The sequence below is a fragment of the Pinus tabuliformis genome, chromosome 5_1 (genome assembly GCF_031772625.1).
Source record: "Pinus tabuliformis cultivar Carrire ecotype Pingquan chromosome 5_1, CPIR1, whole genome shotgun sequence".
In the NCBI taxonomy this organism is placed as follows: Eukaryota; Viridiplantae; Streptophyta; class Pinopsida; order Pinales; family Pinaceae; genus Pinus; species Pinus tabuliformis.
In genome coordinates this window covers 364746669-364774498 of record NC_142305.1, presented here as the reverse complement: position 1 = coordinate 364774498, position 27830 = coordinate 364746669, and the positions used below count along the sequence as shown (strand labels likewise).

Sequence of the window (27830 nt, the reverse complement as noted above, 5' to 3'; positions counted from 1 at the left end):
GATGAGAGGAAGCAAGAGTTTGAGCCTGGAGGCTATGATTTTAGACACGATCTTATAGATTATGTTGCATAGTGCTATCGGTCTGTACTTGTCAGATGTGCTTGGCTAATCCACCTCGGGAACCAGGGCTATGAAAGTAGCATTCACCCCCGGAAACATCCATCTCATAGAGCGAGACTCCTCAACCACTGCCAGACTTCCATCTTGATCAGATCCCAGAAGTTATGGAAAAAATTAGAGGTAAATCCATCCAGGCCTGGGGCTTTGCCTGCTTTCAATTGTCATACTGCAAGTTCCACCTTTTGGAGATCAACAAGCTTGAGGAGAATTTGGTTATGCTCTTTTGAGATAAGTTTGGGAATATTTCGAGTAATTTTCTCTATGGCCTGAGATCTGTCATTATTTGGCTCTCGGTGCACCTGCTTGAAATAATTTAATAGTTCAGTTTCAATTTCTTCATGCTTTTCCACTTTGATTCCATGCTCGTTTTGAATATGAGTTATATTATTATGCATCATGTGCTGGATTATAGTGCTATGAAATAATTTAGTGTTTTTCTCTCCATCTTTGAGCCACCTGACCCTTGATTTTTGCTGCCACAACGTCTCTTCCTACTTTTCCTCTTCTGCTAGTTACATTTCAAGGGTTTTTTGTTGTTCTGCCAGGTCCTCTGATCGGCCATTAATAATAATCTTCTGCTGTAGTTGCTTCATTTCTAGCTCAAGAGTTGCTTTACCCTGAAAGATATTGCCGAAAGATGTGTGATTCCAATGCTTGATCTTGCCTTTTAGGTGCTTGAGCTTTTGTTGGAATTGGAACATTTTTGAGCCTGGAGGAGGATAGAAGTTGTTCCATTCTGTACTGATTAATTTATGGAAGTCCAGATGGGACAACCAGAAGGCCTCAAAGCGAAATGGCCTACGGAGCTTGTTTCCCGGACGAGACCATTGGAGGGAAATGGGCCAGTGATCAGATCCCAAGAAAGGCAGTATAGAAGCTGCGAAGTCTCCACCGAGATGAATGGCATTGTCCGAGAGTAAAAACCTGTCCAACCGAGAAGCTATCTGCTGGTTCCCTACTCTTCTATTGTTCCAGGTGAATAATCCATTGTTGAAAGGGAGGTCGATGAGCCAATTATTCTGAATGAAGTCCTTTAGGAGTGACCCTTCCTGAGTTCCTCTACATCTGCCACCTCTCTTTTCTTCCATTCTTGTAATCATGTTGAAGTCTCTTCCTGCGATCCATAGAGGGTGAAATCTGTTATGGTTAAGTTCAAAGATGGAGTTTAGGATACCCGCTTTACGAGATGTCTCCTGTGGAAAATATACATTAGTTAAGAGCCCGTGTAAATTTGTGCCTATGATGTGAAAAATTGCTTGAAGGAAATTCCTGTGTGCATGGAAATTGTTGAGCTTGATAGCTCTCGAATCCCAGATAACCCCTAGGCCTCCCAAGGCACCATCCGCATCCACTGCTATGTTAAGACTCCCAAGCCAGATTTTAGCAGTTAATCTATCTAATGCATTAGAATCGCATTTGGTCTCTTGCAAGAACAAGACCCGAGGGTTTTCTTGCTTTATCATGTTTTTAAGAATTCGAGTCTTCCTTGGGCCATTAAGCCCTCTAATATTCCAAGATATTAACTTCATTGGGAAGGAGTGTTTTCAGAGCAGTAGTACTTGGTTAACTTGGAATACCTGCCGGAATCCACTAGAATTTGTCCTACTTTGATTGTTCTCTGTAGATCAGTTTTCCTTCCCCGCTTTTTGATATCTTTGGCTATGAATCTACCATCCCATGGGCCTCTAGTTTGTATACCTAGAGATTTTTGCCTCTGCGCCCGAGATAATACTTCTTCCAGGTTCTTAAGTTGTCCCGCTGGAATGTTGTCAAAGTTGTTTGTTGTGCAAGATTTTTCTAGACCTGGGAGGTCCAGATCCCCAATATCTATTGCTTCTGTTTCTTCCTCCATGAACTGAGGGTAGTTTGATTCTTCCATCGGTTCCTCTTCTATACTGGCATTCGAATGTGGTATCTCCATCTACATGACATGAGTGTTCCATAGTATTTCTTTTTGCTTCTCTGAGGTAGAAGCTTCCTTACCTTGAGTATCTACATGTGGAATTGTGGGATTTACCAGCTTTGAGTGGTCGTCATTCATTGACTCTGGCTCTGGTGGAGTGGGAGAGTTCATTTGAAAATCCATCTAGTTAGCTAAAACACCAAAATTGTTGCTTGTTAAGGGCCCAGGAGGGCTGGTTTGTGCTATTTTGGGCTTTGAAGCTTGTTTCTTGTGGGATTTCCAGCGATTTGTTACTTTGATGAAGTTGCCTACTTCAGAAGCTTCCGGATCAGAGGCAGGAGAGGGTTTTTGCGTTAACGGGTAGTCTCTGAATAAATGCCCTAGGGCATGACATATTCGACATCTAAAAGGCACATGTTCATAGTCAATCGTCTGAACCCATTCAATGTCACAGTGAGATATGCTTACCGCATCTACGAGAGCCTGACTGAGATTCATATATACACAAATACGGCCAAAAGATGTGTATCTGCATGTTTTCGTTTCCTCTCCAACCTTGAAAAACTCGCCCAGAGTGTTTCCAATCGCCTGTAGGGAGTCTTCCTCCCAATATTCCACTGGCAGCGAGTATAAGCGAATCCACACTGGAGCCCAGCTAAAGTCCTCCTTGTCCGGGTTGAAGCATTCCACCCATCTTCTGAGAAACAGACCGACTGCATTGAAGAAGTAAGGCCCACCATCGAGGACCCTGTTTCTGTCCTCCAAGTAGTTGAAGATAGCAGTGAAGAACCCTTTCGGTCCTAACTGCAGGGTTATATGTCCGTTTGGGTGCCATTTCGCATTTATCCAGCTCCTTAATTCCTTTTTAGTTGGCCACAGACCAATGAATTTCCCTATTAAAGCGTGATCTCTCATGTACTGTATCTTCACATTGATGCGATGGCCTGGTAGTTCTACCCTTGGGCGCACGGAGGCAACTTGTTTGCATGTAGCAGAGCGTACCTCTGGTGGCTTTTCATCTTGTTTTTTCTGTTGAAGTTTCATATCTTCATTATTCTTGTTCTAGTTTGCAGTTCCATTTTCTTCCTTATTCAGAAGGTGCTCATTGTCGTTTTATGGGGGAGGTTCATCGCCCTCACCCTGCGGGGGCTCCATGAGGTCGTGTACCCTCTGTCCTATGAATGAAGAAGCCTGATTCCGTTAGAAGTTGCAGGTATTCTACAGTCTTTCACAGCCTGCCATCGCTGCAAATGTTCAAACCCTAGAACACAGGGCGCGGAGCTAGGTCACCAACTTCCAAACTCTTTGATGAGAGAAAAATTAATGTTAATCATGATTTCATATAATCTAACATTGGATTAAAGACCCAGCATATTCCAAGGGTAGATATGAGGAAGTTTGATGGCAAGGATCTCGTAACATGGATACTACAGATGGAGAATTATTTTGATCTACATAATGTAAGAAACACACAAAAGGTACATATTGCATTTTTATATTCAGAACCGAATCAATTTTTATGGTATAGAGGTATTTTTTCTCATAAACAACTTGTCACCTGGTCAATTTTCATGGAGGAAATGATAGTACATAATGAGGATACAAAGAGAAATACCTTCTTTAGCCAAATGATAAATCTCAAACAAAAGGGTTCAATAGTAGAGCACATTGAGGACTTCCAAAAATTGAATATAACGGTAAATGATATTCCAGAGAAGCATAGGATTGAAGTCTTCATAGGGAGTTTAAATGATAACATCCAATATGAGGTTCGCATTTGGGAACCCGATTCATTGGAGAAGGCATATAGGTTGTCAAGAAAAATTGAAAGCAAAATTATGGCAACAAGGAAACCTACCACTTATAATTATAAAGATAGAAATCTTGTTGCTCCTATTCGTTCATCACCTACAAGATTGACACCAAAACAATTGGAAGAAAAAAGAGCAAAAGGGCTTTGTTACAATTGTGATACAAAATATGCTAAAGGTCATAAGTGTGCGGAGAAGAAATTAATTTACATAGATGGGGAAGAGGAGCAAGAAAAGGAACAAGAAACGTTGAAAGAAGAGGATATACACTAGGAAGCAATCCCAGAGAAATATGAAATGAATCTAACCATATCTCGTAATGCATTGACAGGAATTACCACTCTGAAAACACTCAAGATAGAAGGGCATATCAAGAAGAAAAAGGTAATAGTGTTGATTGATTCGGGTAGTACCCATAATTTTATTCATTGTAAAATAGCCAAGGAATTGAATTGCTTCCTATATCCAACACTAGAGCGCCAAGTGATGGTTGCAATTGGAAGAACCATAAATTGCTCAGAAAAGTACCATAATATCAAGCTATCCATGCACAAATATGTATCGAATAGCCCAATGCTTTCCATTCCAATGGGTGGTGCTGATGTTATACTAGGAGTCCAATGGCTATAATCCTTGGGTACAATAGCTTTTAATTTTTAAGAACGTTTCATGAAATTTCCTTCGGAAGGAAAGGAAGTTGAATTAAGGGGTATCACAGGGAAACAAGGAAAGATAATCAGCTCTAACAGAATGACAAAGCTTCTAAAGAAAGAACAATGAGGTGTAATTGCATAATTATGTTCGCTAGAGGTTCCCACATAGAAATCATCTATTTCTCTAGATCTTCAAAAAGTCTTGCACAATCATTCCAAGGTATTTGGGACTCCCAAAGGCCTCCCACCTATTTTTGATCATGAAAATGCTAGAGGTTGGTATAATTATCCAACAAAATTCGATAAACAAAGCAAGAGATGAATGGTAGAATGACAAAGTAGGGTGGGAACTCATTCAAAAGTTGCAGAAGATCCCAGTTCAAACAATATTGCCAGAACTTGACGAGGAAGGAAAAATCATATTGGAACCCAGAGTATATGGGCATGTTAGGTCCCTATACTACTAGTGTAACCCCTTATTGTTATTACTACGACCCCCTTTTTATATTGTTGTGCCAATGTAGTCCCCATATTGTTATTATTTTGCCCCAATGAAGCCCACTATTGTTATTATTGTGCCCTTACATTATTATTGTTATGTCGGCTATGATTATATTATGACCCCTTAGACTCCTATATAAAGAAAGGAGGTCCTGTCGTTTCCATCATCCAAGAATTGTTCATTCGTGTAATGTAAACGAGTTTTCCCCCTCGAAGAGGCTAGTTTCTAAGGCGTTTATCTATCTTTTATATCTTTTGTGAGTTGGTTTCATAACATAATGAAGCATACATGAGTCTCTTTTCCTTCTTAGTGGTTTTAGGAAGGTGTTGAGGTTGTTATTTTTTTCCCATTGGAGAATTTATGAAGAAAATTCTTTAACACTTCTATCTTCTTCAACCGAATATTCAATACTGTCATTGATTGAAAATCTCATGATAAAATATACAATTTTTACCCATTATTCTGTAGAATCTAGCTTGGTATTTTTTCAGTGTTTAGTTAACATACAATACGTGTTATTTGAATACATTCAGACTTTTTTTATCATCATGATCCTGTTTCACTTGAGACTATAGAGTTTCAACTTTTTCTTTTAGTGTTGCAGTCATAACTTCAAATTTTCTTTGAGCTTCTTCTTTCAATATCTGATTTTATTGTTCATGTGCCTTTCTCATTTGCTCAATATACTGGGAATTCTTGAGGTCTAATTCATTCAATTTAATTTCAAACTAAATTTGTAAGTTGGCTCTTTCAATACTAAAAAATCCAACCACAGTCGCAAAATGAGATTGCCAACTCTCTTCACTAAATTCTTTGCTCTTTTTGATTTTATTCTTTGCAACATACTTTCATAAGTTGCTCCAAGTTCATTGACATGATATTGTTGACTATTAAAAAATGTTTTGAGGGCATGTGAATTTTCTTCAATTTTTTATCTCACATCTCCAGTTGGCTTCCATCTATGTTCAAACATTTTTCAAGAGTGTTAAGTTTCCTCTTCTTAGCCCTTGTTACAATGTATTTTGTTTGTGTATGGAAATAATATTCAGTTAAAGATGGAAAAACTTAATATAATAGTTCCATCACAATGACATAGTGAAAAGGAAATGAATTTAGAGGGATTCTTGTGGATATGGGAGTCACGGAAACTGTGGGGGATGTTTATGGTACTGGAAGCTTAGTGGTTTTAGTGTGTTGTTCAATTGACTTTGTCTCTTTCTCAACACTCGTTTTCACTGTTGAATGAATAGCTTCTTGTTCATACCCTTCATCAATCTCCATATCTACATTTTTTTCAATGTCTTTTTTGGATTGTAAGTCTTCTTGGATGCATTCTTCAGGATGTTCAAGGACAATAATGTCTTTAGGGAAGACATTCTGCTTGGTTACTTGCTCCCCTGCTTCATGTTTCTGGTCCTTGACCTCTATTATTATCATGATTTATTTAATGATTTGACCATGTTGTTGTTGTTGTTATTTAACATTAACATCTTTGCTAGCCTCTGGAATCATTGATTGTTGGACCGTAACAGAAACATTAGGCATATTTTCAATTTGAATTTTGTGGAACTGCTAGGAAGAAGACGTTAGTTCTAAAAGCAGTTGAGAAAAAATAACTTCCAAACATTAAAAATATTTCAAATCTTCAATTATAATAGAATACAAGACAATTTTTTGTTTAAGATAATATTCATAAGTGTTCTCTCTAAATGCTAATTTTTTTCCCTATCCTTAAGACTCCTTAGTTTTCCTCTTTCAATCACATGATCAAGCCTATCACTTTTTATGAAAACATCATCAAAAGGAGGCTTTTGATGAATAAAAGTTTTTATATAGCTTAAAACCTTATAATGGTCATTTATCATTCCACTAGGGTCATAAAAAAATGTGGTAATGAGTGAAACCAAATATTTTTAAGTTCTTTAGATTCCTTGAATGCGTGATCTGTGTCCTTCATTTTTATTCTTCTAAACATAATCGAAAAATTCCGCCAAATCTTCTTCTGAATTTTACTCTTTTTTTGTCCATGACCATTTAATGTTGTTTGATTTTCTACTTCTCTCAGAGAAATTATTTCAGGACTCTACCTTGGCAATACATGTGGACCAACCTCACTCCCATATATTTTGATATAGGAAAACAACTCTTCAATGAACCAGTATCATATTCGATCAAGTGCCTCTTTCATCACTTGGCTAATCCTTGAAGAAGCACTGCTAAAGAGGACTTCATGTAGAGGGATCATTACATAATTGCAAATGTCATAAAAATGAAATTTAGAATTACTTTCCCATAACACTGAAGCATAATTTTGAATGGGAAGCTAATCGTCAGTGGGATAATTCCACTTCATGAGAGGAAAGGAGGCAGTGGAAATCACAATGTCTAGGAGATAAGTAGACACAAAAAAATGTGTTTATAGCCCGGAGGGCATGAAACTACTAACGTCAAAGCATCTCTCATTTTTTGAGATAGAATGCCATCCCAATTGAAACGTTTTGAGTCATGGTGGATACTGTGAAACAAAAACAACCACTAAGTTTTGTAATGTTCAATGTCCTTTCCCCATATAATATAGACAACATTTTGATGATGAACCTAAAAGGCCTTTTGAAAATAGCAACAAGGAAATCCTCAGATGATTTGAGTTTGAAGCCATCTTTCTCTTCCTACATCCAATATTCAATCAATTTATCATAATTTTTTCCACTCGGTTTAAAAATTGTCTTGTTGAAATTATCAAGAAACTTAGAAGTAAAGATGGTGTTAGGAGAATTGATCTTATAAATTATTGAAAGGGTGTCTCACCTCCAGGATGTTATCACACTTCTATTGGAATATGTAATTGTGCATGTATGAATGTCAATATGAACAAAATCCATTATCTCATGTCATAATAAGGAAATATTTTAGCACTAGCAGCGACCATGTGTAATTTTGTCCTTCTATTGTTCTCGTATGGTGCATTTTTATCCTTACTAGAACTTTCTGACTTTAGCCACTCCCTATTCTCAAAGAAATTATAAATTTCCTCCAATTTCATTGCACCTGTGTCTTGCATTCTAAAAGTGGTGTTGGAAATCAAAGCTAAGTTCAAATGATAACTTCCTGGCTCTGGATCTTTTACCTCTTTTAGTTTTTATTTAATCTATTGAACTCGGTACATTGAGGGAGGGGATTTGTTCCTTTTCCACATTTTATGAAATTTATGGGAAATAAAACAAATAATTAAGAATTTTTATGAAGGTCAGTCCAATTGAATAAAAGGAAACCTGTTGAAATGTCACCACTTACCAAAATTTGCAGGTTATAGAGAAAGCTGCTACAATTTGAGTTGAAGTTCATGTTTTCAGGTTGTGTCTTTAGAGAACAATTGACATAGGAGGTTTAATCAGAAACACAAGGGTTTGAAAGTATTCTACATCGAGTTGTTTAATTCACAAAACATGTAACGAATTTCAAATTAATGTGAAAATACATCTCAACCATCTTTCAAAAAACAAGGCAAGATTAACATCGCAGTTGGGAAAACGTATATTTAAAACCTACAACGAAACTAAGCAAATGACTCATTTATTAGAAAAAATAGGAAAAAATTAAGAATAATGAAAGGCACTCCAGTGAGAAAAAATATTATTTTATTTGTAGATGGAGGACCCAGAAGTTGGGTAGTCGAATAATCGAAGGTACTTTGAAAACATTAAATATATTTATCGGTTCCAACGCCAACTCAAAATTGAGTCAGGGCAAGGTCTAGGTTTGAGGGTCGAAGGAATTTTCAAGTTGAGAGGTCGGAGCTTGAGAGATGAATTTCTTTTAAAAATAATCATATGTCAAACTTCTCAAAATGAGAATTGATATATTTAAAGAGGTCAATAAAAGGGAAGTGAGTGGCCAGTCCTTGCAATACAGAAGGATCGTCGAATGAATCTCATAGCTGGGATTGAAGTAAAGTTGGGTCACAAGAAGCGCTACAAGGTGAACAAAGACACAACCTCCTGACCTCACGTTGTGGGACCAATAGTTATTCAACAGTTCGAGGTGCATGGAAAAAAAGGAAACGGGGAGAAGGAGGCTCGACTCCCTATGCCATGTCGAGCCCAACCTACCAACCTATTCTATTGGGACCCGCAGTGGGATGTCCATGACCCTTACTAGTCGGAGGTCAGATAATGCTTTTTTTGTACAAATCATAAAGTGATATAACCCCGACTCCCAATCGTGTCGTGCACAAGAAGGGGAAGTACATATAAATTTTTGTAAATATTCATAAAATAGTAAAAAAAAATGTCCACATATGTCCCAAGCCATCTACGAAATAATAAATATGATAACACGTGGTGCTTATCATGCGTTGTATTAATTCAACACCACTACAAATGGATGATCTGACGATAGTCCACCCTCCTCACCGTACACTCTATCAACTCCAGACCCCTCCAAATGGACGATTTGGTGGCTCAAATATCATTGTGAAAGAAGACGAAAAGCACTCTGAACCAATCAGAATGTAAACAAATATAAATAAGAAATATATATATATATATATATATATATATATATATATATATATATATATATATATATATATATATATATATATATACTTTTTTTCTAATTTTTACTTTACATTTTGTTTGCTTAACTTTTTAGCCAACAGAGACCCGACCTCTCGACCTTATGTTTTGGGCTTGGTAGTTAATCAATAGTTGAAGGTGCATGGAAAAAAAATAAAAAAGGAGAAGGAGGCCCGATCCTTGACCTCCCAACCTGTTCTAGTGGGACCCAAAGTCGAGGTTGAATATAGTTGGGCTCAATAGCGATTGAGGTGCATTAAGCGAAAGCACACACTAGTCAACCCCAACTCCTAACTTGTTTCCCTTCGGAACCAAAAATATTGTCCTAATGGAATGACCTAAGTTGTAAAGGGTGTAAGCATATGATATGTGTCTGTAATTTTTTAGTTATTTTTCAAATTTCTCATCTCTTTAGATAAGTTTTAAGAATGAATATCCTATCGAGTATTAATGAATCAATTTGGTGCAGTTCGAAAAACACACACTAGGAGAGTCACATGCTTTTAATTAACTGTTTCTTTCAATGGTACAAATTCAATTGCAATAAGTTTTTCAAAGTTGCACACAAATTTTATCAAGTGTTAAAGATGTAGGTAATTTCATTAAATGAATGAGATTGCATAAAGTTTAGTGAACATTGCAGTACAATCCATATTTTAAAAGAATTGATATTTGTTTATTATTATTATAATTATAATGATATTACCATGAATTTTTGTGGGTAGATGTCAATAATAAATTACTAGTCAAATAAAATAAGTGAACATATGAGCTTGTTGCGCTACATAATCTGGCATCGGGAGTCAGCAGTGAAACAATTTGGCGAAAGGAGAGAAGTCTTGACCCTTGGCTTGCTTTAGAGAATTCTGGTTGTGGCATAATTGTTTGTTTATTACTGTCACACTCACACTACCCCTAAATTAGGCCATTGATTTGGCTCAAACAATTATGTTTTCACTACATGGAAACTATAAATAAAATAAATGCAAATATTAAAACACCACTAGTAGAGAGGTTCTACTATATTAAATTTCCTTGAGATTTTGTACGGACAATTAATAATGGCTCAGTCAAGAAGATGGACTGTGTAATTAATGCAATATTGCCTCCATTTACAATGTTAAGAAAGAAAATCCTAATTGTTGTAGATTTTGAAATCCTTACTCATTGGAGTCGTAATTAATTTATATGTAATTTATAATAAAAATATAAACTTATTTTTTTAAGCAATGTAATAACAATAAAATTTATGGTGGTAAATTCTTTACTAGAAAATATTGTTCTTGTTAACTAATGGTTTTGGAAATTTTATTATTTATGAAAATTTTTCAAAGTAGCATATAAAACAAATAATTTGTTTTTAAAAATAAATAGAAATATAAAGAACAATTAATAATAATATAAATTGCAAAGTACGAAAGCATTCATAGAGTCCACTGTAGAGTCCAAGGACTGTGTTACCTTGACATTCTTTTTGCCTATACTTCTTCCTTTCTCCCTATACCTATCACCTAAATAATGCAATAGACACAAGGTTTCGTTAAAGGTAAGCATTTAAATGTCTTCTTCTTCATATTTGTCTATATACCTTATTGTTTTGTTGGAGTATGCATTTGGCTATGGAATTGGCCTATTTCTGTAGGTAATCCAGAGTTTCGCAGCTATCTCCTTTTTTAACAGGGTTCAGATGCTCCAGCTTAGCCAAGGAAGATATGGATGAATGAGGAATGATTCCCTCGTGGATCCTTTCCTATTCTCTCAGGCCAATCCTTCAAGAAGAGCGCATGACAACACGATCAACCTCAAAGTCAACTGGACGATTATTGCTGGGATAGAGACCGAGTTTTCACGAAATCCTATCGATTTTCTTTTCCAAATAGTAAATCGATTATTTAGCGATATAGTTTGATTTAGTAGGATCAGAATAAAGATATATAGGCTTGAAACTCTCTTATTGTTATACAGAGAAGTATTATAAAGGCAATGGTCGCTCTGTGTTTTGGGTGCATGCCGATACATGTAAACTTTAAGAACATCTTGTTACGCTTGTTTGTGAGTAATAGACTTGGTTTATGTTTCCATACTATGATGACTGGAGATTTTCAATTGTGTCATGGAGGGCCCTTTGACCAGTACAGGTCTTTAACCAATTGCACATAGATTTCCTTAATTTCTTTATCGTAGATGCTCTGTTCTGTGTTTGAAATGCAGTATGATGGAATTCATAATTGAATCGTTGTCTACATAAGAAATTTCCTTTGATTTATACCTATATTAATCCTATTATTTCATTTGCAATTTATCTAGTACAATTTAATCATTTTCATTGCTTTCTACCTAGTCTAGTCAACTCTTTCATTTTCATAGCATAGTTGCTTTTTAGTTTACTAGATTTATGACTTGTTTGGATGAGTTTGAATAACTAAAAGATTCAAAATCATTTTCTTGAAAATTAAATCCAAACACCATTCATTTACAATCTGATAGAATAGATCTCTTTACACATAGTAATTTAGGCTTGGCTGCAGCATAAAATTCAGAGATAAAATCCAAAACAGTCTAACAAGAGTAAAAGCTTAGAATCAAACTTAAAACATCCATAAATTGATTCAATGGAAACTCATTTCTAAGATAAGTAGCTAACAACTTTAAGGCACAAATCTTTAATACCATCTTCATATTAACTCTAAATTTAGACTTTAACAAGAACATAGATATCTTAACAACATTAATTAACTTCTAGCACATATAGTGCACTTGTGCTTCATCACTATACATGCTCTAGTCGATAATTTATGTTGAAAATTTAAGGACATTAAATTGGCTAAACATTTTGGCGTCGTTGCCTAGGAAGTACAAATAGAAGTTTAAAAAAAAGCCATTAACATGATATGCACAAGGATAAAGACTCTAGAGGTAGATTTATAGGATGAGGAAGAAGTTCAATTCCCAGAAATCCACTTACTTCACCTTGATTTCAAAATTCCACACCACCTACTCAAACCCATATTCCATTTGCATGTCGAAAAAGACTTCTTGAAGTCTGAGGATCAGAAATCCAATCCAAAACTTCACCTAATTCATCTACTAAAGCTATAATTGAAGAAAATCCTATATCCCCAACTACAGGAGTAGTTTTTCTATCCTCCATATTTTGAGAGAAGAATTATAAATTCCTAGTGAAGGAGAGGAATAGGAAACTTATTTTGAACAACCGTTGATAGAAGAAATAGAAGAATTATAAGAAAGGTATATTGATTTTGAAGAATCTTTCATGGCTGAGGAAGGGGAAGGAGAGGTACATAATGTCAATGGTGAGGAAAATAGGATTGGAGGAGGTAGAGGTAGAGGTAGAGGAGGAGGTGGAGATAGGAATAGAGGAGGGGGTGGTGGTAGAGTAAACCAAGATATTTTTGGATTTCCTATTCTCGATGAAGATATAACTCTCACAATGAAGAATATATCACCCTCATTTCTTCCTCATTTCCATGGAAAAAGAAATGAAGACCTAGAGACATTTCTCTTCGAATTTGAAGTATTATGTAGATCATATGACTATCTACATGATGCTCAAATACTATCATTGTTCCCTGTTACCTTAAAGGATTCAGCATTAAAATCGTTCATGAGTCTAGGGATGCATTCTATAAGAACATGGGAACAAATCAAAGAGGCTTTCCTAGGCAAATATAGAGATTATTGTATGCCTAGTAACCGTAAAGATGAAGTCTTCAAAATGACACAAATGGAAGATGAAAATCTTGAAGACTTAGTATAGAGATTTGTCTATAATATTAAAAGAGAAAAAAAGGAAATTTGGATGAGGAAACTTTGAAATCCCTCCTGGTTAAAGTTATTAAAGTTGAATGGATGAATCTCCTTAACTTAACTAGGAAAGGAGATATTTCTCAATTACCATTTGCAGATATTTGTGATTTATGTGTATATATCTCAAGGGGTAAAGCACGCATTGGAAGGAGTCCTAGATACCCTCTTTTATCAAGAATTAATAAATCTGTAGCAGGGATAGTCAGCAGAGTAGAATTAGGAAGTTTGCTTGATACCTTTAAGATAGATATTTTAGGGGGTCTAATTGAACAAATAGACACCCTTAAAATACAAAATAAGCAAAAATATGAAAACGTTGCATTATCTATCTTGTGTCCTATATGTCGAAAGAAACATGCACTAAGAGAGTGTCCCTTACACTAAAAGGCCATAGAAACTTGTGTCATATGTGCAGATAATCATGATACTAAGGGAATGTCCTTCTATACTAGGTCTCAAGGCTGTATTTAATGAGGAAGGAATACCAGAAAAATTAGACCCTCTCTACTTTATAACAAAGAGACCATGGCAAAACTCTCAACCAAATCAACCACAAGGCTTAAAACAACAACAATTTTCTCATTCTTCACAAAACAATTGGAATCCATCTTGGCAGCCTTGGGCTAAGCCACAATCACAATCTTGGAATCAAGGATTGCAAAGTCCTTATGTGGCTTATGCTCAGTATCAACAATAATCACCATCCTATCTTCCACCATAATTTCTACCCCAATCTAATCAAATTCCCCAAGCTAATAAATTACCTCAAATCCAAGTTCAAGATCAAAACCCACAACTCTCCCTATCCTTTCCACAAAAACCAAATCAACTACCCTCCCAACCACTTCCACAACCTAATAATAAAATACCACAATAGCTAGTGTACAACATGGAAGGCCAAAATCCTCAAACCTATGTAATAACTCCACTAGATCTAAATAATGTCCAATTAAGGTCTGGAAGAGTTTTACAAAGAAAACACCTTGTTGTTATTAAGGAAACAAGACCAACTTTTCAAAAAGATAAAAATCAATCTAAAGAAGGAGAGACCTCTCTCCCTCAAAAATAAAATAATCAAACAAAAAATGTTCCAATAAATACTCCTATCATAGAACAACCCTCGTATCAATTAGGCCACCTTTCCCTGAATGATTGAAAATTGATGGAGTAGAAAAACAAATTACATTGCCTGATTATGATATGTTGGATGAATTAAGAAATGTTTGCATCAAAATTCCTTTATTACAATCCATAAAAGAAATACCAATTTTTGCAAAAATAATTAAGGAATTAAGTAATCAAAGATCAGGAAGAAAAAGAAAGGACATATAAAGAATTCAATTAGTTGGAAAAATTACAAACATCATGATGGGGAAAATGTAAATTCAAAAATATTTAGATCTAGGAAACCCCCATTGTAAAAATTCACATCAATGGAACTGAAATCCCAAACACACAGATTGATCTAGGAGCAACCATAAATGTAATGAGTAAACAAGTGATGGACTCACTTAAGCTTCCTAACCTGCAATACACACCAACGCTATTACAATTAGCAGACAATTTTGTGATCAAAACTGATGGTGTATTGGAGGATGTTAGTGTATCCTTAGATTCTTGGGAATATCCTATTGATTTCATGGTCTTAACACCCAAGAACAATGTAGGAGGACATCCATTAATCCTAGGAAGACCTTGGCTAGCTACAACTGAGGCTTTCATTGATTGTCGATTAGGTGACATGTTTATTTTGGATGGAAATTCTATAAACAAATTTACATTATACCCTCCTGCAAGAATAATAACAGAAACAAGAAATGAAGAATGGATAGATGATGAAGATGATATACAACATGTTTTTACTACTGAACAAGTAATAGAGGAAGACCAAATTTTAAATCTATTGGAAAATAATGAATCTCCCTTAGATTATGACCGTAGCTGAAATGAATATCTCTCACCTAGAAAAGTATCATTTCTTTCTATGGAAATTTTTTGGGAATTATTTAATAGAAAACTTTCTGGGTAAAACTTTGAATGTTAGTGAAAACTTGGAAGAACTACAAAAGAATCAATTGGTGGAAATATTACAGAAACATTCTTTTTCTTTTGCATGGGAACACACTAATATGAGAGGAAATGATCTTAAAACTTGCATACATCATATCTACATTGAACACAACGAAAGACCAGTTAGACAACCAGAACGAAGAATGAACCGAAATCTAAAAGAAATTGTTAAGGAGGAATTGCAAAAGCTATTAAATGTAAATTTCATTTATCCGATATCAGATAGTCAGTGTGTTTCACACTTAGTAATCATTCCGAATAAAAATGGAAAATGGAAAGTATGCATCGATTACAAGGAATTAAATAAAGAAACATTAAAATACCTCTTTCCACTACCTTTCATGGATCATTTCTTAGACACAGTAGCAGGGAAAAAGTATTTTTCATTTTTGGAAGGTTTTATTGGATATAACCACATTCAGGTAGCACCTGATGATCAAGATAAAACCACACTCACTTGTCCATGGGGAGCTTATGCTTATTGAGTACATCCCTTTGGATTATGCAATGCTAGGGTAACATTCCAAAGAGAAGTCATAAGAATTTTCTCTGATCCTAAGAAGTGAAGCACTTGGAAATTTAGAAAAAGTGTTAATTAGATGTAAAGAAACAAATATTTCGTTAATTCATGAGAAATGTTTCATGATGTTTAATGAAGGAATTGTTTTAGCTCACCATATTTTAGGAAATGAAATTAAGATGGACTCATCTAAAGTTAGAGTCATTTCTAAGTTATTAGTGCCAAACTGCCAACGAGATGTTCGAAGTTTTCTTGGTTTTATTGGATACTATAGAAGATTTATAGAAAAATTCACAAAAATTTCATCGCCACTCTTTAAACTTCTTACCAAGGTTTGTGAATTCAAATGGGATTCTGAATGTCAAAATGCCTTTGAAACTTTGAAAAAGATAATTTCTGAAGCACTTATTTTAAAAGGACCTAATCGGAAATTACCTTTCCATATCTAAATTGATGCTTTGGATTCAGCCTTAGGAGCTGTGTTAGGGAGAAAAGATCTTACTCCTTATGCAATCTATTATACTAGTAAAAATTTAACTCCTACAGAGTTAAATTATACTCTAACTAAGAAGGAGTTTTTAGCTGTAGTTCATGTCATTAAAAAATTCAGACATTATATAATTGGCTATGAAACTTTCATTCACACAGATCATTCTGCTATTAGATACCTAATGAATAAACCAATCACTAATCGGAGAATTGGATCTTATTATTACAAGAATTTAACATCACCATTCTAGATAGGCCCAAAAAACGAAACACAATTGTTGATTTTCTATCTATAATTCAAAATGATAATAATGATCAGCCTATAGAGGATAAATTTCCTGATGAATATCTTTTTGTAGTATCTACTAAATCACCTTGGTATGTAGATATTGCTAACTATTTAACTACGGGGAAGATGCCATTTCATTTGTCTCCTAGAGAAAAGAGGAGAATAGTCCACAATAGAACATCTTATTCATGGATAAATGAAGAGTTATACAAAACAGGACCATATCTCATCATCAGAAGATGTGTTCGTGAGGATGAAATAAAATAAATATTTAAAGATTTCCATGACGAACCATGTGGAGGACATTTTTCTGATAAAAGAACTGCTTATAAAGTCTTAGTTTTAGGATATTATTGGCCTTCCATTTTCAGGGATACCAAGGAATATGTTAAAGGATGAGATAGTTTTCAGAGAATGAGCAAACCCACAGTTTTCAAATGAAATGCCATTACAACCATAGGTACTAATAGAACCATTTGAAAAAGGGCACTAGATTTTCTTGGAGCAATCAGCCCACCTTCAAAGAAAAAGAGGTATCTTATGGTATGTACTAATTATGTTACTAAATGGATAGAAGCTAAAGCACTTCCTTTTTCTATTGAAAATGTTGTAGTTTCATTTATTTTTGAGGATATTTTCACTCGTTTTGGTGTTCCAAGAGAAATTGTAATAGATCAAGGAACACAATTCACATCCAAATTAGTGCAAAAGCTTGTGGAGCAATACAGAATCAAACACCGGAAATCTACTTTGTACCATCCACTAGCCAATGGACAAGTTGAGTCTACAAATAAGGTGATTGAAGCAATCCTTACATAGACTGTACACTTACACAGGAAGGACTAGGTAGAAAAGCGTCCAGAAGCTTTGCGGGCCTATAGAAGTACATGGACAAGTACTAAAGGACATACTCCCTATGAACTTGTGTATGGGAAGAAAGTCTTACTTCCAATAGAGTTCTAGATCCAAACTTATAAAACAATAGTCCAGCTATATCTAGACCTATCAAAAGGATAGAAGCAAAGGATGAAAAAACTTAATGAGCTTGATGAAATAATACAAGGAGCCCTCTAGAGAACCAACCTAGTTCAGCAACAGAGATCTAGATGGCATGATAAGTACATTAAGGAAAGAAAATTTAATCCAGGAGATTGGGCATTACTCTTTGATTCAAAGTTAAAAAAATTTCAAGGGAAATTCTAAACCCACTGGTTTGGACCTTACGAAGTTGAAAATGTCTTTCATAATGGTGCAGTTATAATCAGGACTATTGATGAAGGGAAAATTCCTCTTTTAGTAAATGGACATCGGCTCAGAATTTATCAAAAGCCATTGATAAAAGAAGAATTTGTCAAAAATTTCCAAGATAATTCAGAATTCAAGATCGGTGAAAAGAGATCTCCTTTTCCACCTTAGAAATTTTACTCAATTTTATTTAAAAAGAAATAAATAATAATAATAATAATAATAAGAGGTATAAACATGAAAACCAACATGTTGTTGGCATGTTTATACAAAAAAATGGAAGTGAAAACCAACTCCTGTTGGCACCTTAAATTTTCTTTTCAAAAATAAAGTTCCTTTCTTAAATATATTTTTTCTTTTCAGCTACAGAATCAACAACTTTCCGTAGCTAGGACAAGTTTCTGCAACCCTAATAAATTTTTGAAGCCACTTGACAAGAACACTTGGTGATTCGAATTGAAGGATAATTGACAGTGCAAAGTATCTACAAGAGATATCAAAGAACAATTAAGGTTAGCAAAGTTAATCAAAGGTATGTGATACATTAATTTAACAATGAGGATTAATATATTGCATATATGAACTAAGAGGACATAGCATTGCCAAAAATAAAACAAAATCATTGCAAACTAAGGGTGAAGGTGATCTGTCAAAATCATCATAAACCACCACTTAAAACCTTTGTCTTGTTCTTATTCCAAATCATTTTAAGTAAATCACCAAATCATTATTTTAAATGCGCTCCAACATTCAAATTTGCTCCCACAACTTCCATTGTAATTATGATGGTCTCCCATTTCTTCGAATTCATATCTTTCTATCTCTCTTCCACTAACCAAAACCCTACCAACACCATTTCTCCTTTCAAAATAAGCAGTCCTTGAGATGATGCATCCTTCATAATGGGCGTTATTGTATGAACCGAGCCAGCAGGAAATAAATTCTTAGAAGGATATCTTTAGACCAGGGAGTTGTTGCAGCAGAAACAATGGTTACAATTCATAGAGAAATTTAGCGGTTTCCACAGGGAAGTGACAACTACTTTTACACACTCGTTTGATGGAACGGAGGTTGAGATAGGAGACATTAAGTTCACTATAACGGAGTCTCTGATCATAAAAGCTATTGAATTTCCCATAAGTGGAGAGTCTTCCTGAAAAATCCAAACATGGATACCACAGTCTTCAAGAGAGGTATTCCTAGTACATCCCTTAAGAGTAAATGGAGGAATTTACTTCTTGTACTTCATAAATTTATTACTTGTGAGGGTCGGTTTGGATACATGTATTTCTATGACATTAAGATAATGATGCATTTTCTTGAGGAACACCACATTAATCTTCCTTATTTCCTCTTACATAGTCTTAGGAAAATGTCCATGGATACATGTATTTCTATGACATTAGGATAATGATGCATTTTCTTGAGGAACACCAGATTAATCTTCCTTATTTCCTCTTACATAGTCTTAGGAAAATGTCAAAAGAAGATTCAATTCATAGACAATACCATGTATCATCATGGATTGGTAAATATCTTGGTTGAATTCCACCTGCAGAGTGTAGGGGATGAATTGGAAAATTTCTTGGTAAGCAACCATTTTGAAGAAAAAGATATTGAACAACCCAATAGTAGTGGAACCCTCAGGGGAAAGAAGAGAACAATGGAAACAATAAATGAACCCCAGTCTCAAAAGGAGTTATCATAAGATGAACTGCCCATAGTTGATATTTTGCAGAAAATGAAAAGGGGAAATCTTAGAAGGAACAAAGCTAGAAAAAGAACAGAAGATTTACCACAAACCAAGACCCTTCCTTGGGAAGAAAATCCAAAAGCCAAAAGATGGAAACCACAGAGACTATAGACCACGGGACTAAGGAGGAGTACTAGGTTGAACAAAATGCAACAAACAATCTCAGGAACTATGGAATATATTGATCACGAGGAGAATGAACCAATTGAAAACCCTGAGGTTCCCATGAAGGATCACCAAAACTATCACCAAGACTGTCATCACCACCTTGCAGTTCACCTCCAAAAATTCCAGTGCACAGTCCAGGTGTTGACGTTGTTCAACAAGATATTTCTGACTACATAGAGTCATTGGAAAGAAAGGAAGCAACAACTAAAGAATCAATCCAATGTCCCGGAGAAGGAAGAAATCAGTTCAATGAGCCACAAGAACCTTCAGCATTAAATGTTTTAAAGCAACAAATTTTTGAGCTGGAGACATTTAATAGATATCTCAAGAATGCAAATAAGACATTGACAACACAAAATGGGACTCAAATTGCAAAAAGTGACAACCTTATCCTTCATTTGAGTTTGTGGTATAAAAATAACAAAAAGTTGAAGAAAGAGAACAGGGCAATTTAGAGAGAAATCATCAATCTAAAATACAAAATCCTCATGAGAAAACCAAGGACGTAAGTGGTTACCAGAAAGAAAAAAAAAGTGAATCCTCAAGGAAATAATCAAAAGGAACAAGAGAATTACAATGATGGATTGTATGAGGACATACAAAGCCTCCAGTGTGGGGGAATGTAGAGTCGAAGGATTGTCTTACCTTGACACCCTTTTTTCCTATACTTCTTCATTTTTTCCTATACCTATCACCTAAATAATGCAATACACACAACGTTTCGTTAAAGGTAAGAAGTTAAATGTCTTCTTCTTCATATTTGTCTATATACCTTATTGTTTTGTTAAAGTATGCATTTGGCTACAGAATTGGCCTATTTTTGCAGCTAATCTGGATTTTCGAAGCTATCTCCTTTGTTAACAGGGTTTAGATGCTCCAGCTCAGCCAAGGAAGATATGGATGGATGAGGAATGATTCCTTCTTGGATTGCTTCCTATTCTCTCGGGCCAATCCTTCAAGAAGAGCGCATGACAACACGGTCAACCTCAAAGTCAACTACAAGATTACCACTGGGACAAAGACCGAGTTTTCTCGAAATCTTATCGATTTTCTTTACCAAATAGAAAATTTATTATTTAGCGATATAGTTTTATTTAGTAGGATTCAAATGAAGATATATAGGCTTGAAACTCTCTTACTGTTATACAGAGAATTATTATAAAGGTAATGACCACTCTGTGTTTTGGGTGGACGCCGATACATGTAAACTTTAAGAGCACCTTGTTACGCTTGTTTGTGTGTAATAGACTTGGTTTATGTTTCCATACTGCGTTGATTGGAGATTGTCCACTGTTTTGTGGAGGGCCCCTACGAGAAGTACAGGTCTTTAACCAATTACACATAGATTTCCTTAATGCTTTATCGTAGATGCTCTGCTCTATTTTTGAAATGAAGTATGATTGAATTCATAATTGAATCATTGTCTGCATAATCAATTCCCTTTTCTTTATACCTAGCTTAATCCTGTTATTTCATTTGCAATTTATTTGGTACAGTTTAATCATTTTCCTTGCTTTCTACCTAGTGTAGTCAACTGTTTCATTTTCACAGCATAGTTTCTTTTCAGTTTATTAGATTTATGACTTGTTTGGATGCAGTTGAATAAGTAAAAGAGTCACAGTCATTTTCTTGAAAATTAAATCCAAACACCATTCATTTACAATATGATAGAATAGATCTCTTTACACATATTAATTTTAGCTTCGTTGTAGCATAAAATTCAGAGATAAAATCCAAAACAGTCTAACAAGAGAAAAAGCTTAGAATCAAACTTAAACCATTCATAAATTGATTCAATAGAAACTAATTTATAGGATATGTAGCTAACAACTTTAAGGCACAAATCTTTAATACCATCTTCATATTAAGTGTAAATTTAGACTTTAACAAGAACATAGACATCTTAACAACATCAATTAACTTCTAGCACATATAGTGCACTTGTGCTTCATCACTATACTTTCCATGGTCGATAATTTACGTTGACAATTTAAGAACATTAAATTCTCTAAACATCCACCAAGATTTGGACTAACTACAATAATGTTTAACAAAGGACATATTTTATTGCAATTAATAGGTTACATGAATGACAGACTGTCAAATCGGTCTGTGCATTGATGAGGGATACAATCATGTGTTACAGAATGTGAATGTCCATTACAAGATTTGAGGATATTCTTATCTCTTATATTTTAGGATGTAAGTCCACATGAGGGCTTGTGTAGCATGTGTTGAAATGTACTCTCTTGGGTAGGGCGCAACCTCATGGGAGGAATTGACTTGCATTTCATTGTTGTCGAACTTCCTGAGGCCTCAAGCCTTACCCTATGTAGTAACTCAAGACTAACTTGATGGGTGGATGAATTCATCCCACCATGATTAATGTGTAGCAAATCCTTGTTATTGGCAAGAGAATAGGAGGCCCTTTAGTAAGCATCTAGTTAATGGTTGGGCACAATTTCCCTAGAATTCCTTGTCCTCAAGTGGCAAGTGTTTATAGAACAAGAGCTCACCTAGTGGACACCTGTCCATATGGATGATGTTAGTTTTTAAACCTTTAGGAGAACTCCCCCATATGTGTGGAAAATGCCAATATTTTTGTGTCCTTTTACGTATTCAGAGAACCTAGTGGACTAAGAAAGAGTATCCTTGTCATAAGCTTGAGAGGGATAGCACCGGTGGACACTCTAATGAGTCGTTGTGACTTTGGAAGGATGGTGACCTAGGTCCAGCTCGTAGGAAAAGCATTGTAGCCAAGCCATTTCTAAGTCCACTCTCAATGTTTAGAGTGCACAAGAAGGAAGCAAGACTTGATAAAAGCCACGAGATACAAGGTCCATCGAACTGCTTATAACTTTCCAAGAGCTGCATAATCAAACCATAGTAACATCCTGGAAAAGGTCGCATTCTAGAGAAGTTAGCCAAGAATGAAACCTTATAGCTCTAATTAGATCACCCTTATCCATCGAGTCTAATTATGACCTAGTCATGGCAACTATGGATTCAATGCCTAGGCATCTCTCTATCACTATGTGATGGAACAAGGAGTGATGTGGCCAAACACATATTTCTCAAGACAGGCACATCAACAGAGCATTAGGGGTCACAGTTCAAACCCAAAAATAATAAAACTTCCTGCACTTATGGATAAGGCAAACCCTGATTGGCCTTTGAGTTGACTACTGCCATCTAGGGCACTGAGTCACTACCAAGTGGAAGATGAACGATGGTGTTACAATGATATACTGTCACATGGTCTATATATATATATATATATATATATATATATATATATATATATATATATATATATATATATATATTAAACTTAGTTGGGTTCAAGACTATGCCTAGATCAAGCAAGTTAATCTACCAACAAAGGGGACCGATCCTGCCCCGATTAGAGCTTATGGGTCAAAGCAGACTAGGTGGCATGAGGTTGGGCCTAGGAATAACAAAAATTTGCACAAGAATGGATAGGGTGGACTGAACAACATTGTTACAATGGTATACTACCACATGGGCCACTAAATCATTTTCATGTGTTATGTGTGTGTGTGTGTGTGTGTTAATATTTTAAATTTAGTGAGGGTCGGGATTGCGCCCAGGTCAAGCACCTCGTTGTACCAATGAATGTGAGCAACCACGACTACCTCAAAGGTTAGGGGTTGGGCTCGCAAATAACAAAAATGGGTGCGCAAATGGATAGGGTCAACTCCAACTGGCATTTGAGTTGACTACTTCCACCTCGGCCACTAAGCCACTACCACATGGGAGTTGAACCACATTGTTAGAATGTTATAATTTCACGTGGACCACTAAATCATTGTCATGTGGGATATCTATATATATATATATATATATTAAATTTAGTCGGGGTCAGGACTGTGCCTCGGTCAAGTAGCTGAATGTACCAAGAAAGGGGACTGACTTTGACTAGGTCAGAGGTTCGGGGTTAGGCCAAGAAATAAAAAAAACTTTGCGTGCAAAGCTCAATACTGCCACCTGGGCCACTGAGCAATTGTCATTTGCAAGATGAAAGGGGTTGTTAGAATGTTGTAGTGCGAGGTGGTATATATATATATATATATATTTCAGACTATTGTATATTAATATTTTAAATTTAGTGAGGGTCAGCACTGCACCCCGGTCAAGCACGTTGATGTACCAACAAAGTAGACCAACCCTGACCAGGTTAGAGGTTGGGGGTTGGGCCTATAAGTAAGAAGACTACACATGCTAAAAGGACAGTCGGCCCATCGGATAGTCGACAATCGGTCATCGAGAGTAAAGCTTATGCGACAGAAGAATGTGAACTATAGTAGAGTTTGACTCCCCATTTGCGTTGGAACTGTGTGTATTCTACAATTTCACGTGACCACACCAAATGAATGTGTGTATTTAACACGTGGAGGTAATAAATAAATACACACCTGCACTGTAATTTCAAACTTTCGTCTATGTGCTCATTGTACATGACATTAACTAAACAATCCTACAAGTGTACCATAAGTGACGCAAGTCATCATTGCTAAATAGGATTCCAACCCTCTCAATAGAACTAATAAGATTAATTATTATTTTTTGTTATTTTTTTGGGTTCAAGTATATGGAAAACTCATGTAACATTCAATTTGTGACATTTATAAAATAATTGTTAAAGTAAGATTTATATAAAATAATTGTTCGAATAATGATACTCAATTTAATGTAACTGTCGATTTGTGATATTTATAAAATAATTGTTAATGTGTAATATTTATAATGACACTGCAAATTCCCATTTCTCCAGAAATTCCTATTCGAATTTTATTATAAAAAAAGTCTCCTCCCTCTTCAATTCAATATCCCAAATGACAATCTTACACGAAGAAAAGACAACCCTAAGCTATATATGTGCCGTTAGCAATCCCACAAATAAAAAAAACACAGTTCGCCTTCCTGTCTGACGATCATTTTAACTACGCCTCTCACGCCAACTATGCCACTAATGGCCCTAGATTTTAAATCAATACCGATCCCTCAATGTGTTCAGATTCTGATATGGTTCTTTATATTTCCTTCTCTCTAGCACGGGGAAGGTCTGCGGGGGAGGCGCCAATCTTGCCAAAGGACCGCGACCGTTCTTCACCAGGAACACCATATTCAATCCCCACGCTAAATGGTCGTCTAAATGGCAGTGCAGAAACCACACTACTGTCCAAAGAACGAACATAATTTGCATTTAATATCTCGCGAGCTGTAATTTGGGAATAAATTCGGTAGGTTAATAATCAAATTGAAGAGAAAATGAGTTTATATATATACCTGGATTGTCAGCTTTGAATCTTATGGCGACTCACCCGCTTACTGGAGCGATCGCTGTGTTTCGCTGTGGAGCGATCACTGTGTTTTTGGGTTATAGTTTCCGAAACCTTGTCCCACCACGTAAAAATCGTAAAGCAACCAAGAAAACGTTAAATTAGATGGAGACTACTAAAACCACAGAAATAAACTTTTTAATAAACTTTGAAATCATTTAAAGAATCAAAACCGATAGTCATACCATAAACGTTAAACACACACAAACAAATTTGGGCTTTATTATTTATCGTGAAGATGAGCCCCATCCTGGAGGGATGAGCCCGATCGTGGTAGTTTCAGAGAGAAGGGATGCAACAATATCGTGGGGCGATAAGCCCGATGGTTGGCACAACTTGGCTTACCACGCGCCTCAGTTTAGTTCGACTTCGGGCGTACAGATCCTTCATGAGGGCACGCTAAGCTTTGGCTGAGTCATAGGCATTAGCATGGCGGAAGATTATTTTTTTTTCCATGTAAACTAGACTTACAATTTCCTCTCAATGTCGTAGGTTTAGAGGATTAAAGTTCTACAATGAAATTTGAAAATTATGAAAAACAATCTTCAATGAAAAACTAAGAAAAGTCATTTATTACTTACTCTCAAAAGTATATGGAACATCAATAAGATATGAATATTAACTTTAAAATTTCTTTGAAATATATGAATACTATTTTTAAAATTCTTTGTATATGGAATATCAATAAGGTATGAATGCTTTTTTTTTAGGAATGTTAACTTTAATTTTCTTATGATCTATATATTGGCTACAGTACAGGGAAGAGGGGAGAGTAGTACAACGTTTAAATTCAAAATTTCTAGTTGAGAAACTTTATTTCCAATACCACTGCTACTTAAATTACCCTGAACAAACTAATCTAATTTGTTTTATATATCAATATACCAAAATAATTTTGATATATATTAAAATTTATATACTAAATATTTTTAATGCGTAAATACAGAATCATATCTTAAATAGAAACCCAACCCACTCTATGTAAATTCAATATTTTTTCAATTCTTATAACCTAAATTATAGTTTTTGATGGTACGTGCAGAATTTGATTCCAATTATTGAACTGGGTTATATGGCTAGTTGGCAATGGGAATTGATTCCATTGAATAATAATAATAAGCTCGGGCAATAGAGAAACAATGGTGAAATAAGTTAGATGCGTTTTCTGTTACAATGGTTCCATATATAACTGAAGGTTGATGAAACGACAATTATTTTCGACCAGAAATTGAGCAAAGATCCTAAGAAGAAAAACAAGAGCTGAACACTACATGGACACTGATGCAAATGATGATACTAATAATAAATTTATTGAAAGTTAATTAACGAATTATGAATTTATTAAAAGTTAATTAACCAATTATGAGAAAGAGAAATTCGGATCACATAAAAGTTATAATAATACTGGTTTTGATGGAAAATGTGCATTTTCTGATTGAAAATGATTATTGATTTTCTTATGAGAACGAAAATCCATCGAAAGATGCGGTTTAAAACATTTAAATTACATTTTTTTCTTCAGTATGTGTTTAAAACATCTAAATTACATTTTTACTGCCATGATGTTAAAACACTTTCTATTTTGCCAATACTGGTTTTGGTGGAAAATGTGCATTTTCTGATTGAAAATGATTATTGATTTTCTTATGAGAGCGAAAATCTATCAAAAGTTGCTTTAAAACATTTAAATTACATTTTTTTTCCGTCAATGTGTTTAAAACATCTAAATTACATTTTTACTGCCAAGATGTTAAAAGACTTTCCATTAAAAAATTATTAGTTGTTAGAATGAGAGTATCACTGACACAAAATGGAAGTCATTAAATTTCTTGAGCAATGCCAACTGTGAAACTTGCAAGAAAAGTAAAGAAGTGAACATCTATGTTATATGGTTATTGCAATATTTATTGTGTTTTGACTTGTTTCAAATTCTCACACTTCATATCATGAAAAACAACTTTCAATTAATAACATTTATTGTACTACATAAACACTTTAGGTCTTGTCTCTTAATTAATGCCATTTATTGTACCATGGAAACCCTTTAGGTATGGTCTCTTAATTAATGTCATGGTTAGTGTGTTCCAGAGGTGTCAAAAATGTTGTTCTTCTTCACATCTGGTATTTCGAATATAAATGAAATATTTGCATCATTTTAAATCTGGTTTTGTTGTAGATTTAGATATTTAAAAAAAGGTGATTCTTTAAAATACATACAATATAATAATTATAATTAGTGTTTATACAATATTAAAAGAAATATTATATTTAATTTTTTAAGTAATGTTAATGGATAAATTGGTAAAATATATTAAAATTAGTTAAATTTAAATAAAATAAAAGTAATTGATATAAGTTGACAAAAAAATCAAGTATTTAATCAATTTGTTCATTTTTTTTTATAATTCTTCAACTAAAAACACAATATCTTGAAGTAAATTCAATTCAGTATTATAATAATTTTTTCCATAAATTCAAAATATCTTGAAGTAAATTCAATTCAGTATTATAATAATTTTTTCCATAAATTCAAAACCAT

The 27830-nt window shown here is 34.8% G+C and overlaps 1 protein-coding gene across 1 annotated transcript; it reads right to left on the bottom strand.

Annotated features, from left to right (window-relative positions):
• Positions 1-2206: 2206 nt before the first annotated feature.
• Positions 2207-3067, bottom strand: LOC149164951 (uncharacterized). Its single transcript, XM_089429656.1, has one exon. The coding sequence runs from the start codon at positions 3065-3067 to the stop codon at positions 2207-2209; it is 861 nt and encodes a 286-aa protein (XP_089285782.1).
• Positions 3068-27830: the final 24763 nt, after the last annotated feature.

Coding starts and splice junctions, on each gene's coding strand:
- LOC149164951 (XM_089429656.1), bottom strand. CDS start 3,067: ATGAAACTTCAACAGAAAAAACAAGATGAAAAGCCACCAGAGGTACGC.